Below are 16,075 nucleotides of genomic sequence, written 5' to 3'. Positions count from 1 at the left end.
ACAAAAGAAAAACCCTCCTTTGCAACCTGAATCATGAGCAATTCAATAGTGAAAAGAAAAGGATGAGAGTTGATACACCCTAGGTTCAAACTCTCACTGGTACAAACACTGCAGTATATTTTGGGGTAAGATACAAGTTCCTTCAAACGATTGCAAAATCATGGCATGGATTTGCTAGTAGCTCAATTTCAACGTTTCATATACAATAAGTTATGCATGGAGAAAGTATATGAATGCTATTTTATTCTCAGCCATCAAATGTCAAACTGTTTTTGGGGGCGTTTACATTCCAATTTCAAACTCTATCATGCAGAAGCAGAGTTTGCAATGTTCCAAGGATTGTTGAGCTTCAAAGCTCACTTCCTACATGTTTTCTTACTTGACATAATTGGTAAACCAATTTAACATGTCCAATTGAGCCTCTTCGGCACTCTTGACTACAGATTCATCCTCCGGATTGTAGCTTATTGTCCATCCATGAGCCACTCCAGGAAATATTTTCACAAAGCTATCAAACTGAAGAGTCAAGGTGTTTCTGCAATAGGTGCTGTAGGATTTTGCTGGGGAGGTAAACCCTTTAAACTTGGGACGCAATAAAGAAACAAACTAACAAGAAGTGGGAGTTGAACTCTTTTTTTTTTTTTTTTTCAGGGGTTGTAGTGGCAAAACTTGCAAAATCTGATGACATTAAGGCTGCTGTGATATTGCATCCTGGCCGGTTAGCAGATGAAGATATACATGGTAGTTTTTTTTTTTTTTTTTTTTTCAATCTCGTGAATATATCTCTTTGTTGATTGTTACAATTTAACATGCTTGTACAGAGGTTAAGGTTCATACTGCAGTATTGGGAGCTGAGATTGACAAAACTTCACCCCCAGAACAATTGAAACAATTTGGGGAGATTTTATTAGTAAAGTCTGAGGTAAGAATCCCTCGGCAAAACTACTCATTGCTTGATATATATATATATATATATATATATATATATCACATATATCTGTAGTTCCAAGCAATATTACGGAGATTCGATATTTGAAAATTGGTAACAACAACCTGTACGTGTATAATAACAAAAGGGACTTATCTCCACCAACATCCAGAGATCCAAGATTCCGAGGAAGTAAATAAACTGTCAGACTAGTTTTCTAAAGATTTTATCCTTTTACATCAGACAACCATAAAAGTTAGGTTTTTCAATTTTGATTTTGATATAAAAGATTCACTTTGTAATATTTTCAGTTTGATAGCTTTGTGAAAATATTTCCTGGAGTGGCTTATGGATGGACAATGAGGTATAATGCAGAGGATGAATCTGCAGTCAAGAGTGCTGAAGAGGCTCATTTGGACATGTTAAATTGGTTTACCAAGTATGTCAAGTGAGAAAACATGTAGGACGTGAGCTTTGAAGCTCAACAATCCTTGGGACATGGCAAACTCCGCTTCTTCATGATAGAGTACAAAATTGGAATGCATACGCCCCCAAAAACCGTTTGACATTTGATGGCTGAGAATAAAATAGCATTCATATATATACTTTCTCCATGCATATCTTGTTGTATGAAACGTTGAAATTGAGCTACTAGCAAATCCATGCCATGATTTTGCAATCGTTTGAAGGAACTTGTATCTTACCTCAAAATATACATCTGTTTGTACCAGTGAGAGTTTGAACCTAGGATGTATCAACTCTTCATCCTTTTCTTTTTATTATTGAATTGCTCATTCAGGTTGAAGGAGGGTTTTACTTTCGTTCATATGAGGCCTAAACTCGGAGAGACTTGGCTAAAGTTTCATCAGTTATATGCACTCCTTTTACAGAATTAGCAGTCACCTGCTAGTTATGAAAGGAATTCTAAATTTATGACTTGAGGGGTCTATACAACCGATGAGACATGAAACCTAGCTTTTACAAATTTTAATGATGAACCGTCGAGCTTTTTCATAGTATTAGGTTACAGGTTTCCTAATGTTGCTGGGAACCCAAAGCTCTTTTTAGTATATGGTGGTTTACTTGTTAGAATACTCTTTGACAATATGAATAAGGTTTAGTTTAATTACTGGAACACTTATGGGAACTGTTGTGTCAATCCGTCCCTGGATTAAAAAGTAGCCCCGCCCTGAACAAGATTGGGGTTCAGGATTGAAGAGGATGGTAAAACAGCAAATCTTTTGGTCTAAAAATCAGTGAGACTTTTCAAAGAACCAGTGTGTGAAAATCCATTTTGAATTTCTCTCTGGACAAGCACATACCACAATATTCTCGTATAGAATTGTCACACTATCAAGCATCAACCTTAAATGAAATTCCACTAAATCTTGAGCAATCTATAATAATAATCAATATTATTATAAATATTATGATCAAACTCAATATGATGTTAGTGATGATGCAAATACATACTGCCAAGGTACTTCTTCTCCCACCGTACTTTTCCAAATTGGCGACTTTGGAATTTTTGGTCAGCCAGTCCCACATTGGTAGTTGGTAGTAAGAATGAGCAAACGGGGGTGGTACCAGTTCCCCTCCTAGCTCGTTGTCAGTAGTGTTGTTTGTGAGAAAGACAGAAGAAATAATGCCAGGCCCTCAGTGCTGCTCGAACCCACCGACCCTGAACCCAACCAGTGGATTCGGCCACGTTGAGAAGCTTGGTGGTCTCGACTCCTATCTCACTGGCTCTCCTAACTCCAAGCTTGCCATTGTTCTTGTCTCCGACATTTATGGTACGCACGGCACCCACCACTTCAAAGTGACAAAATCTAATCTTTTTCCATTTGGTTCAGTACTCTGCTTTTGTTCACTATCTTATTTGGGTTATGTTGCTTATAGTGAAATTGATGGTCTTTGTGTGCTTTTGCCTCTCTGGTTTGGTGGGTTGCTCTGTAGTCTGTATATGTCTGTTTGACTGATGAGACTTTCAATATTACACTTTTACATTTTGTTTTGTTGTTTCTGTTTTTTTTTGGAAATTCAATGAATCTAGCCTTAGTACTTTGGTAGTGTTGAATTTTGGGCATGAAATGGGTTTTGCAACTGCTCTGTGACATTAAAGCAGTATGTTTGCTGCCTTTATATGTGGTTTGCTTGTTTCTTTAGTCTGTTATATATCTCTGTTTCCCAGTTCTTTCTTCTTTCTTGTTGCTGTTTTTGTTTTCCTTGATTGGTTACATTTGGGAATTTGAAATTGGCAATGGAGGATGTAGTGGTGTCAGTGTAAAATAGCTGATAATTTGATCCTTCAAACTCTCTGTGGCTTCTGTGTAATTGCTTTGCTCTGATATTTACAACTTTTTAATATTGCATGGTGATTTGCCTTGCAGGGTATGAGGCTCCAAACTTGAGGTATGACTTATTCTCATAACTTTATCCCTACAGCTAATGTAGCTTCTTTGATATAGTGTGATACATAACTTATCTGGTCCGCTTTTTCTTGAATTTGAACATTTTTATGTCGTGCATCTTCTAATATCAAGTCTGGGCCATTGAACATTTGCTGGTTAAAGTTGATGACTTGGTAGACACTTTGAAAAATTTACTCAAAGAGTACTCTTTCAGGAAAAATGAATAGGATATAATAGTTCTATTTGGCTATTTGCTATATAATTGTCGAGTTACTTTTTGTTCTGAATCCTTAGAAAATCACCACTATGTTGAGTGTGCCCACTCTATAGTAAAGGCTAGCTGCCATTCCAACATCAAATTTTTCTTCAAGAACAGTTGTATTATTATTCACCGAATCACTGTACAGTTTGCAATCTTGCTACATCTTTTTTGTTATAACTAATGGCGCCTGGCCTTCTTTTTTTTAGGAAGCTCGAAGACAAAGTTGCAGCTGCTGGCTTCTTTGTTGTGGTCCCTAACTTCTTTTATGGAGACCCTTATGTACCTCCAGCTGATGGATCCCATGGCGGTCTACCTACATGGCTGAAAGGTCATGGACCGGTATAGTATTTTGATATACGAATGTATAAGTTTGTTTATTTATAATTTCAGTGATATCACAAGTTTCCTGTGGGATTATGGAATGGGTCCGTGACCATCAGCCCCAATATTGGGCAATTTTAGCCCACTTACACCAGCAAAAGAAAACTGTTCCCACTAACCCAAACATGCATGAAAAAGACCATTTTACCCACTAACCCACTAACTCATTAAGGCAGTTCTGTTTCCATTTTCAGTTTCAAAAAAATTTCGTTTCTTCATCTTGCTCTCGTTCTCCCTCTCCCTCTTGATTCTGGGTTTCCGAATCTCGCTCTCGATTCTCAGTTCCTCCACCAACTCTGCTATCTAGACCAACTCCGGCGGTGCTTCAACATTCTCCGGCGTCTATATTGATAGAAAGTGAGTGAAAATCTCTTTTCCGTTTCATATTCTTTTCCTTTCTGTGAGATTGAACTTGTTCGTAGCCTAGGTTTGGTTAATCGAGTGGGTAAATGACAAGAATAGGATTTTTCATGTTTCAAAATCTGAAAAATCTAGGGTTTCGGTTTCAAATCTGTTACAAATTCATGTTGTGGTGAAGTAAATGGCTATTGGGGGCCAATACATGTCTATTTCCCCCCAATACATGTATATTGCATAATGGACATGTCTATTGGGACAATATACATGTATATGCCCCCAATAGGCATGTATTTGGCCCCCGATAGGCATGTATTGGATCACAACAAAAGCTTATGTTGTGGGGAAGTAGATGCCCGATAGGCATGTATTGGCCCACAACAAAAACTTCTGTTGTGGGGAAGTAGATGTCTATTGGGGGCCAATACATGTATATTGTCCCAATAGACATGTTTATTCGGACAATAGAAGCTTCTGTTATGTGCAGTAGATGTCTATTGGGGGCCAATACATGTATATTGTCCCAATAGACATGTTTATTCGGACAATAGAAGCTTGGGAGGCAATAGATGTTTACTGAAGTTCAATAGTTGAGGTGTTGATCATTATTAATGATTTTTTATTTTTTTGTTTATGAACAGAATGGCAAGAACCAAGCGACCACAAGTCAGTTCCAGCTCTGAAGAAGATAAGGAAGAAACAAAACGGAAAACACTTCAGCAAAGGCTGACAGAATTAAAGAATAAGAAGAAATCTAGAAGAGAAGAAGAAACTTCTACTGAAGATGAAGAAACAGAAGAACAGGCGGCAGGGGCGGAACCAGGATTTGTAACTTGGGGGGGTCGGGACATAGTTAAACATATAACTAAAAATGAAACAAAAAAACTTCACAACATTTTTCTTTAGACTTCAACTATAGCAAGCAATCTCTTTACAAACGTTATTGTTCGATCCTTACCATGATCTAATGAAACTTCAAAACTAAAAAATTAACCGTAAACCGCAATAAGTTTAAGTGTTGAACAATAGAAAATTAAAAAAAAAAAAATCCTTATATTTGATTGAATCCTAATAAATGAATTCTTATGAATTTTAGTAAATAATTAATGAGAGGTAAATGCTCTCATCTCTCTTTTTGACCAAAATAATAATAATGAGAGATAAATAGTATCACTACATTAAATACTGTGCAAACAAAGGGGGGGGGGTCCGATTTGCTAAAACATATAAACTTATATATAATTATACATAATTAATGTATTAATTAGTTGTTATGTTCAATTGATTTGGGGGGGGGGGGGGGGGGGGGGGTCTGAACCCCTGCAGACCCTTTACTAGTTCCGCCCGTGACAGGCGGAAACAGAAGAAGAAGTAGAAGAAGAAACAGATGAAGAAGTAGTAGAAGAAGAAGAAGGAGGAGGAGAAGGAGAAGGAGAAGAAGAAGAAGAAGAAGATGATGATGACAGAGAAACGACACAAAGGTTCTATGTCCAGACAAGAAGTCAAAGGAGTAAGAAAAGACAACAGTCTGACTATGACAAGGATGAACAGACAACGAAAAAGAAGATTAAAATGGAAAAGTCAAAGACAAAAGAGAAAAAGCCAAAGAAAGGGGGAAGGAAGAAGAAAGAAGATACAAAAGAAAATGCAAAGATCGAGTGCAGGCAACAGAAATGCCCTCTAAGTGCTTTCTGGAGATTGATTGACACATACAGAGACAAAATCCCAAAAGAGGCTTGGGATATTTTGAGTACTACTGTATTTTGGGGGATGATCCGGCCATTTTTCTAGAAGAAGCTCACTGAAACTCAGCTACACAAACATGAGGCCGACTTGGAGATTATACTGAAGTACTTTGATGTTAAAAAAGCCAAGTTTGTATTTGGGGAAACAGAAATGGAAATAACTTTGGAAGACATAAGTGAATTGTTTGACCTGCCAACAACTGATATTAAATGGGATCTAAGCAAGAAGGTGCTCAAGGAGGAACGGAAAGCATCTTCGATATTTGACGTCAATATGAGGAAAGAAACAGCAATCAAACCTGATCTGGAAAAGGCACTTGGCAAGGAGCTCATCAAGAAGAAGAAGGCTAATCCCAAGATAATTGCGGCACTGATTATCATGTACCTCTTCAACGCATTCCTCTTCAGCAAGACATCTACAACCTTAACATGGGACCTCATCAACGCTTGTGAAGACCTAGACAACATAAACAGCTTCAATTGGGCAAAGATGGTACTAGATTTCTGATGGATGGGCTTCAGAGGTATCGAAAAGATCATCCGTCAACTCTTTCTGGCTGCCTCCTTCTCATATATGTAAGTACAATACATCATTTTCTTGAGTATTAAGGGGGCAATAGATGTCTATTGCCCCCCAACACAGTATAATTGGGTGTCTGTTGTTCATTTACTAACAAAAATGGTTTATTTTACAGTACTGGTTCTTGGAGAAGACAAAGATCAGAAACTGGATTCAAGGAATGGAGAATGAAAACCCGCAATTTGTGAGGTGGTCAATAAAGGAGCTGTTCAACCTGCAGAAGCTCCACCAGAATCCAGACTGGCCGGAGGAGTTAATAAGAGAAGGGTCGTGGTTGGAACATAACTTCGTCAAGTTATTGGATATGGAAGAGGAGCAGGAAACACCAACTTTCACCAACTGGGTAAGTTAGCAGGTACATTGGAATTTTACAAATTGTCTATTGCGGGGCAGTAGACCTGTCTTGGCACACTAATACTGGGTTTATAATGTCTCTATTGGGGGGCAATAGATATCTATTGCACCCCAATACAGGTTTTGTAAAGTGTCTACTGGCCCCTAATAGACGTCTATTGCCCCCAATATTGGTAAATTTTTTTTTGACTTTTTTGTTGTTTTATTGGTTGCAGGTTCCACAAGCGAGTCAGGAAGAGAAAGAAGAGAACATTAGGGTTACTGGGAACATGAGAGTTCTCCTAAAGGAGATGAATACAGTGATTGAAGACGAAGGTCACAAAAAGAAAATGGAAGAGAAAATGAAGACTATCTTACAAGCAAATGAAAACTTGACAAACCATATTAAGGTGCTTTGGGAAAAGATTATGGTTGCTGATGACAAGATTTTGTCTATGGAGAAGAAAGTGACTGAAGTGATGCAAGAAAACAGAGCGCACAAAAACCACATCAGAGCTCTGAACAAATTGTTGGCAAAGGCAAATGGGAAGAAACCTGATGAGGAAAGTAGTGATCAGAGAGCTAATCAACTTCAGATGGTGCTGGCATCAACGGAGCAAGAAGATGGAACAGGGTATGAAGATGATAGAAGCCAAGCTGAATATCAACCTCAAACACCAGTCAATGAAGAACCAAGGGGGTGATCCAGTTAACGCAGTTCCTCTATCTTTCAAGAAATCAGAAGAGGAAATACTAAATGAGGAGGAGATACTAAATGCTGTAGAAGCAGAAAAAATAGATATAATTGTCTCGACAATTCTCGAAGCAGCTAATTCGGCAGAAATGGCAGAACCAGAGAAGAAAGAAACTGCCACAAAGACAGAAGACATGAAAGAGAAAGAAAAGGTTGCCATGCATTCTATTGAGAGGAACGTGAAACAAAACAAGAGAAAGGCAACAACTAAGGATGAGGATTTTGAGTATCACACTCCGGAGATCTTGAAGACTTACAGAAAGAAAAGAAAGACTGCTCCACAAGAACAGCCAAAGCAGAGAAAGAAAGCCGAACAGAAGCTGGCAACAAACCTGCAGAAAGGGAAACAAGTGCAGCAACCAATCCAAATTAAAAATGTGAATTGCGAGAGTACACATGGAAAACATTAAAGCCTGAAGTCGCAAGACACTACCAGAAATTCTTTGAGATGGTCGATGACAATTTGTAAGTGCATAGCATAACTATTAGAATTTGAATATTAATGCGTTATAGACTCGTAATAACTACACATATTTCTGTTTATGCAGATATACCTACTGGACAAGTAGAAATGGCATAATAGGGGTAACAAGGAGAGACATGAAGATTATCATCCAAGAGGAAGATGTGGATATTAGTGTAAGTTTTAAATTTTTGTTTGTTTTGGCCCCCAATAGTCACCTATTGCCCCCCAATAGTCGTCTATTGGGCCCCAATAGGTGCCTATCTGGGGGCAATATAGGTGTTGAACTTCACATATATAATACTAACAAATTAAACGATTGCAGGTGATCAAGGCTTACACTGAAATATTACATAATGAACTGAAAGAAAAGAAGACTCAGATTGGATTGCTGGACATTGAAGCAGTGGTAAGTAATGAAACAAAAATAGCAGCGTGTCTATAACAATTGAATGATTTAATATGTGTCTATTTCCTGTATAGTACTACACTATTCAACATGAAAAGAAACTGGCAGACTTCAAGAAAGAAGGAAAGAGCCTTTTGAAAGACGACTTCAAAGGCCATGAGATTGAAATAGAGTTATTTCTAATTGAACAACTGTGGAGTAACTTCAGCTACCTCAAGGTGCTCATCCCGATCCACCATTGCTACAGCCAGCACTACACACTGCTTATCATCGACAATGAGAAAAAATGCTTTGTTCACATGAACTCTATGCTGCCTCCAAAGAAGGAATGGACAAAAGATAACCACCACTACACCAACGCAAACTGGGTGGTACGTAATAATATCAAAACAATGTGTTTATTTTTCAAAATGGTGAAATTTAGAATGTCTATTGATGCTTCATATATCTGTATCAAACAGGTAAAGCACATAAGGAGGTTCATCCGTGATGTGAACATGACAGCCAGAAAATTTGACACTGACAGCCAGGATCAAGACAACACAAGAGAAAAGTGTAAAGGTGAGGACGCTCAAGGAGAATTTATCACTGAGGTTGAAGAAATGACCGAAAGAGAGAAAGAGGTCAGAAGGTGGATCTTGGATAATCATATCGGCGAACAGGACTACGAGCTTGTAGAAGACTTCAACTGCCCTCAGCAGAAAACCTCATCGTAAGTGCTTCAAAATGATTTAATATTTGTTTATGATGTGAAAAATGACAATTTAATTATTACATTTTTAGCCAAGTTTTCAGTCTATTGGGGGCCAATACATGCCTATTGGGGGGCAATAAGTACTTTGTTGAGGATCACTAAGTTTAATTCATGATTTACAGGGGGGACTGTGGGCCTTTTATGCTCTATTTCATGGAAAGCATAGTTCACGGTGTGGCACCGAACAAGAAGAAAGCCGATGACATGAGGAAAACAATTCTTGAGAGGTTTGCAATGGAGGAATGTGGTTGGAGTGTTGAAAGATATCATCAAGAAGCTGCACTTACTGTAGGAAACGCACAAAGCTAGAAAATGTAAATTTTGGAATATTAATACTACTTTGGGATGATTTGAAAGCTTTTCAATATATTTTCTGTTAAGTTGAAAGAATTTGTTTCCAGTTTCTACTGTTTAGCATATCACACAGGTCAATATTTAAAATACAGGCCCATATTACATACCTGTGCATTTAGCCCTCAGAAACCAGGTTCTATTGGGGCCCAATAGACATCTATTGGTCCCCAATAAAACTTGTATAGAGGGTCAGAAATAAAATAGTAGGACATCAAACTACATTGCAAATATGCAAGTGTAAAAATTCCACACTTGTTGAACTTCAACCCTCCAAAACTCAGGTTCTATTGGGGGCCAATAGATGTCTATTGCCCCCCAATAGACGTTTGTAGGGTCAGTTAGCTTTCACAACCCATTGGAAAAACTTGCAACTCAGAAACAGACATGCTAAAATGAAATAACAAAAAGTTAAAATGAAATAAAAATGGATAGAGCAACCGGAAAAAATCTCAATACAAGTTCTTGAAAGACTTAATCAATTTATCAGTCAGCAATAAAATTGAAGGACCAATCAATCTCAATAATCTTTGACAGCAAAAAATGTTAAACTAACCCTGGATAAAATCATCTATTGCCCCCCAGTAGCCTAGTACTGCCCCCCAATACAACCAGTCAGAATGCTAAAACAATTGACAAATTTACATTCAAATAGGGTCAGTGCAGGTCTTCTTGTTATGCTGTCCCATTTTGCCACATCGGCTGCAACGAATGAGTTTCTTTTCACACTCTCCTCTAAACTTGAACCTCTTGAGCCTAGGCCTCCCAGGAGGCCTCTTTGCATTTGGAGGAAGTATGAAGCCACTGCTAGCAGATTCCGAAAAAGCCATATCAACGTTGGAAATTGGATAAATTGGAAAATCATAGCACTTCTGGCAATAATCAACATGAAAATGCTTATCTATAAAAGCATAAACATCCAATGAGGCAGCTTGAATTGTAGCAAGACCATGGCAGCAAGGAAAGCAGTTAATCGCCCATTTTTTACACGAGCAAGAAAGAGTTCCAAGGTCCACAACATAAGAATACTTTGATCTCACTTCATAAACATTTGTATGGGAGTAATGCACATTGAAAAGGCAAGCTTTCTCCATACCTTCTTTAAAACGACCCTCCATAACAGGAGTCAGTCGCGAGGTCCAAAGTTGAGCCTCGTCTCTCCTCTCACCCATCATCTGCATCACCCTAATCTGAGTCTGATCAAGCATAGTGTATATTGGCATCTCACGCTCAACAGCAAACCAAGCATTAAAAGATTTAGCTACACTATTAGCCATAATTCCATAACGGCATCCAGGGAAAAATGCGCGGCACCAATTTTGAAGAGGCAAATCAGCAAGAAATGAATCTGTAATATCAGCACCACCAACTTCTCTCAACGTACTCTCTTAAATGAAAACGATATTCCTTTTCAGTGCACGAATATGCCAACTCAAAAAACTTCTTTTTAACATCATCTTTCAAAACAGAAGACCCTTTACCGTTGTATTTAGTCATAAGGTTATGCACCAAGTGCTTGTAACATAAAAGATGAGGATTACCAGGAAATATCTTGTCGAAAGCACTCAACAGTCCAACACCACAATCACTAATAAATGTAATTAATCTACCTTGAGGTTCCAGCAAGCTCTTCAAGTGTTGGAAGAAAAAGGACCAATTAGCATCAGTCTCAGAATCACAGACACACATTGCAAGAGGAAAGAAACCTACAAACAGAAAAGAAAAAAAAAAAAAAAAAAAAAAAAAAAAAAAAAAGTAAGTCTATTGGGGGCCAATACATGTCTATTGGGAGGCAATACATGATAGCAGCGTGGCGCTACACCGCCAACGGGAGCGTACCGCTCCACATTTTCAACAAAAAAGAATCAAAAAACAATAATAAACATAAAAAAAATAGAAAGGAGAAAGAAATCATAAGAAAATAAACGTGTATTGGGGGGCAATATATGTCTATTGGGGGCCAATACATGATTGCAGTGTGGCGCTGCACCGCCAACGGGAGCGTGCCGCTCCACATTTTCAACAAACATACAAATAAAAGATCTTAGAAATGAGAAAAGTACCATGATTTCCATTCTTTCCAGTTGCACAAAGTATCTGCCCCTTGTAGACACTCTTCCCAAAAGTCCCATCGACAAACAAGACGGCACTACTACAAAAATCGAAACACACAACACTCATCACACAACAGATCTAAAATTTGTTGTTGTGTGTTAACATGAACTCTATCATACAACGGTACAAATATGTTTCTGTTGTGTGAATGTAAGCAAACTGAAAATTTTTTTTTTTAGGAAGATATTGCACAACTCAGTTAAGAAGTTTCTGTTGTGTGAATGTGAGCCCTAAATGGAGGGAAATGAGCACATAATTCCCTCCCAAAAGGAGCTCAATTTGAACTATCCACACAACAGTTTTTTTGATATCTGTTGTATAAGAAATGTTGTACGAACTTTTGGAAATCCTCTAGGTACACCAAGTGTAAGATTAACAAATTTGTACAACAGATTGTCATAGTTCTGTTGTCTGAGCATGGAAGCAACTCAACAAGTTGCATAGCGCGGTAAAATTTCAATTTGATGAAACATATGCAGGCACAGGCGGCAAATTTTCCCTCCCAGCCTGCTTTTTCATCACACTCTCACACAACGGTCATTTTCATCTGTTGTGGGAGAAACTTGAGACAAATTGAAGTTTCCCACCAAACAACTTCATTGAAGCCCGACAACCACACTCTTATTCCTTTACTTCCCCCTAATTACTCCCACCAAGCCCGACAATCCCTAGACCTAGCCACATATCGACCTAAATATAGAGAAAATAAAACAAAAGCTCTCAACCCTCTCGACCTTCTCTCTCTCAGTCCTCTCTCAATTCTTGAACCCTTTAGGTCCTCCCTCTCTCTCAGACCTCGGCGCCGATGGAGGTCGCGGCATTCGTGCTGTGCTGGTGGGACGACATCAATGAGTCGACTCAGTGGCAAGACGACATCTTCTACGCTCTCTGCACAGCAGAACCCCCTCGACTCCTCCATCGCTCTGGTCTCTCTCTCTCTCTGTCTTCTATTTATGATTCGATTTCGTGCTTGATTTTCAATGGATTTGAGTAGAGGTTTGGGATCGGTGAAATTGATGAATAGAAGTTATATCATTGTGTAGTGCAAATTCGATTACCCAAATCCTCTACTCCGATTTACTCTTTATCCTTGAAACCCTAATTCACCGGTTGTTCTTGCTCTCCAGCGAGAGATTAGGGTTCGAATTGGGGCTCGCTCTTCACTTATCCAAACCCACCTCCAATTCAAGGCTTCTCGACCTGGTGATATTGATGAGCGCGAGGTTGTTACTCCTGATGTCATGACCAAGTATTTCATAGGTAAACCAAAACCAGTTCAGTTCAGTAGTATGTTTACCAATGCTTAGTACCCATTTTGTGCTATTCAAGTGACTAGTTTTGTTTCTCGTACGGTTGTGCTATGGTTATTGGTTTTATTAGTTTATCGCAAGATAAGCAATTGTTTAACTTGCTTATGTTGAAGATATTGAACTAGAACCAACTGAGAAATGAGATGGTTTGGAGTTTGTACTGCTAATGTTTAGTTTTGGTGGCTTGTTTGTGTTTTCTGTTTAGAACATTGGACAAGTTTTGATATTTGCCATTAATGCATAGGTGTCACACTAAAGGAAAGATCTCCAGACGGTGTTTGGACGTTAGTTGATGTGGGCTTGAGTAAGGTATTCTCATTGTCTGGTTTTGCTAGTCTTTCACGAGTTATTGCCTGATACTTTTCTTAAATCCCGGGAGTTAGCAATTAATTGATTTTGTTGACAATATGCAGAATGTCGTCGTTGATCAAGTACTTGATCCTGGAACAAGAGTTACAGTGGCTATGGGAGACAGTTGGAATTTGGATACTGGTAATGAATGTTTTGTTCTGAATTCTTTTAACTATAGTGATTCCTTTCTTAACAGTTAGTTAAGGTTTCTTTTCATCTTTTAGTATGAATCTTAGATACGTAATGGTTTCTTTTTCCTATGGCATTTATCTAGATATATCACGGCAGGTTGTATCATCATCCAAGCCAAGGGAAGAAGCAGGGATGTATTGGGGGTACAAAGTGCACTATGCTTCCAATATCACTTCGGTAATGATTGAATGTCCATACGAGGTATCCATACATTGACTCTATGCCTCTCTTTGCCTTATATATTCTGTTGTCTCTCTAATCGTTCGGATATGACCTTCCTTACCAACTTCTGTTATCTTAGTGACAGGGTGGCTATGATCATTTGATTGGGACCTCAGAGCATGGTCAGATTATCAATTCCTCCGATCTCACTATACCCACTTTCAGGTACTAACCATTAATTGATAAGATTGTACTTTTAGATGAGGCGGGTATTGCTTTTCCTGGGTAGCTGGTCTTTAGCCACAAATGGTGGTTGTTCTCTTTGCTAGATGCCTACTGTGTCCATAAACTAGATTGCTTATTTATAGGGAGACTCCTGATGTATGTGGGACAGGTTTTAAACATCTTTCAATCTGTCGACCTCTGATTTCTTTCAGGGCCAATTGCTTATTTATAGGGAGACTCACCTTTAATATCCTACTAAATGCATCATGCCAATTGAAATTTCTGAAGTTGGAGAAGTTATGAAAATGAACCATGCCATATTCTTCCTTCAATTTCATTTTTGCTGAATCTCTTTGCAACTTAAGGACTAGCTGGTGATAGCTCTATGAGGAACATCTCATCTCTTTCTCCATCAGGCTTTCGCAATTGAAGAAAATCCTTCCCTCCTGTAACATGAGATAGATAGCGCACCTCACCCCACCTTCTCCATTTCCTTTTTTACTTTTCTAACAAGTGCTTGAATTGCTCCTTTAAAAATTGCTGGTTTTTGTTATTTTCCAATCAAGTAGGTGCCCCAGTAGCTTTTTCAAAGATTTGGCGTGAGGCAGCCATTCCTTTTTCTTTTTTTTATTACTTTAAGAAAATATATCTATATAATATATATATATATATACACACACACACACACATATATGTAAAGATGCATCAAGGTTAAAGGGGTTACTAGGCATAATTCCTGTTGAATATTTTGGTTTAACAATTGATTGCTCTGAGTGTATTTAAGAGGATCATGGACCTATAATTAGTATCGATATATCAGGTTCCATTGCTTTTCTTTAGGAAAAATTAATTGAGACATGAAGCTAATGTATAGTTATATAAATAGAGATTTGTACCTGCTTATCACTTATACTTGTTATTTGACTGAATGAAATTTGTTAGGTATCTATTGATTGCGTTTGGTGGACGTACTTGCTCGGTTGGAAGAGAGCATTGAAGAGGATCATAACTTAAAGGTATGGTTGCTTAGGGATTTGGTTTGGGACTTGAATGTTAAACGCTGGGCAGGTGCAAGCCTTTGCTTCCTGTAATGCTAGAAATTAGCTATAAGCTCTGTGAACAGTTTTATGATCTTGGAAATGTTTGCTTGACAACTTGTAATAGTTTGTTTAACTGAAAGTAATAAGGTAGAAAGGAAAAGGTATTTAATACTTTTATTGACACAGGCAAAGAATGTGCGGGAGGTGTTTGACATATAGCATGAGAGCTTGAAGGAACAGCATGAGCTTCTCCAGAAAGTAGTGAAGCCTTTGACGGGTCATTTAGAGATCTTAGTACCCAATGGTGGCCTTAACACTCACTGTTCTTCAGGTAACACTGTCTTCATAATTGCTCCGATTTACTCTCCAGCGAGGTAGAACTTATTATTGAAATACCCATGCTTGAGTCAACTTGAGTTATTCAGTGATTTCACTGATCATCATATTGTCTTCTTAAACGAGAATCAATTAGTTATCTGTCTTTACCAGCTAATTTATGCACCTGGGCACTAATACTAATTAACTAATATAAAAATACCTATGTTAAAATCTTCTGTAATTGCATTATAAGAGACTATAGATTTAGTCACCTAATACTAAGGAAACCTTACTGCTTGGTGATTCCAATTATTCTAGTATCAATTATCGTATAAATAACTTTTAGAAGTTGATGTTTTGTTTCCTAACTTACATAATCAAGTTGATATATTTTCTTCGGTTTTGGTGTTCTTTTAGGAATTTAAGCTCAACCCATGAGCAAAAGTATTCTCACCATCTTTTACAAAGCCCATAGCCGCCACCTCTCCGGCAGTGCCACCAGTGGCAAGCATGGGTTTTATACCAACCAACTGCCCCGTGGTACCTGGTCCTGTCGTCCAGCCATAAGTTGGATCGAATCCAACTATGAACTATGCCATTCTGGCCTGTGTACATTACTATGACCTGGTGATAT

At 38.2% G+C, this 16,075-nt stretch overlaps 5 protein-coding genes across 5 annotated transcripts in view; 3 read left to right on the top strand and 2 right to left on the bottom strand.

Moving 5' to 3' along the window:
• Positions 1-300: 300 nt before the first annotated feature.
• LOC112199369 (carboxymethylenebutenolidase homolog) overlaps positions 301-16,075 on the bottom strand; it is a 58,919-nt gene continuing 43,144 nt past the window's right edge. The window contains exon 7 of the mRNA XM_040518759.1: positions 301-350. The gene's annotated coding sequence lies outside the window, so the exon portion shown is untranslated. The remainder of the gene's footprint in view (positions 351-16,075) is intronic.
• On the top strand, positions 478-1,380 carry LOC112199375 (carboxymethylenebutenolidase homolog). Its single transcript, XM_024340407.2, has 4 exons — positions 478-568; positions 652-741; positions 822-922; positions 1,240-1,380. Exons 1-4 carry the CDS (start codon positions 478-480, stop codon positions 1,378-1,380), a joined length of 423 nt encoding a protein of 140 aa, XP_024196175.1.
• LOC121052685 (endo-1,3;1,4-beta-D-glucanase-like) lies at positions 2,516-4,018 on the top strand. The gene is made up of 3 exons (XM_040518119.1): positions 2,516-2,721; positions 3,319-3,340; positions 3,808-4,018. The coding sequence occupies exons 1-3, from the start codon at positions 2,574-2,576 to the stop codon at positions 3,944-3,946; spliced, it is 309 nt and encodes a 102-aa protein (XP_040374053.1). The 5' UTR covers positions 2,516-2,573; the 3' UTR covers positions 3,947-4,018.
• On the bottom strand, positions 10,376-11,005 carry LOC112199372. Its single transcript, XM_024340400.1, has one exon. It carries the CDS (start codon positions 11,003-11,005, stop codon positions 10,376-10,378), a length of 630 nt encoding a protein of 209 aa, XP_024196168.1.
• On the top strand, positions 12,692-15,342 carry LOC112199371 (putative methyltransferase C9orf114 homolog). Its single transcript, XM_024340399.1, has 8 exons — positions 12,692-12,769; positions 12,971-13,103; positions 13,398-13,462; positions 13,567-13,645; positions 13,779-13,897; positions 14,004-14,083; positions 15,152-15,224; positions 15,310-15,342. Exons 1-8 carry the CDS (start codon positions 12,692-12,694, stop codon positions 15,340-15,342), a joined length of 660 nt encoding a protein of 219 aa, XP_024196167.1.

Source organism: Rosa chinensis, chromosome 4 (assembly GCF_002994745.2).
Source record: "Rosa chinensis cultivar Old Blush chromosome 4, RchiOBHm-V2, whole genome shotgun sequence".
Taxonomy (NCBI): domain Eukaryota; kingdom Viridiplantae; phylum Streptophyta; class Magnoliopsida; order Rosales; family Rosaceae; genus Rosa; species Rosa chinensis.
The sequence above is the reverse complement of the archived record's forward strand: the minus strand, read 5'-3'. Positions and strand labels throughout refer to the sequence as shown.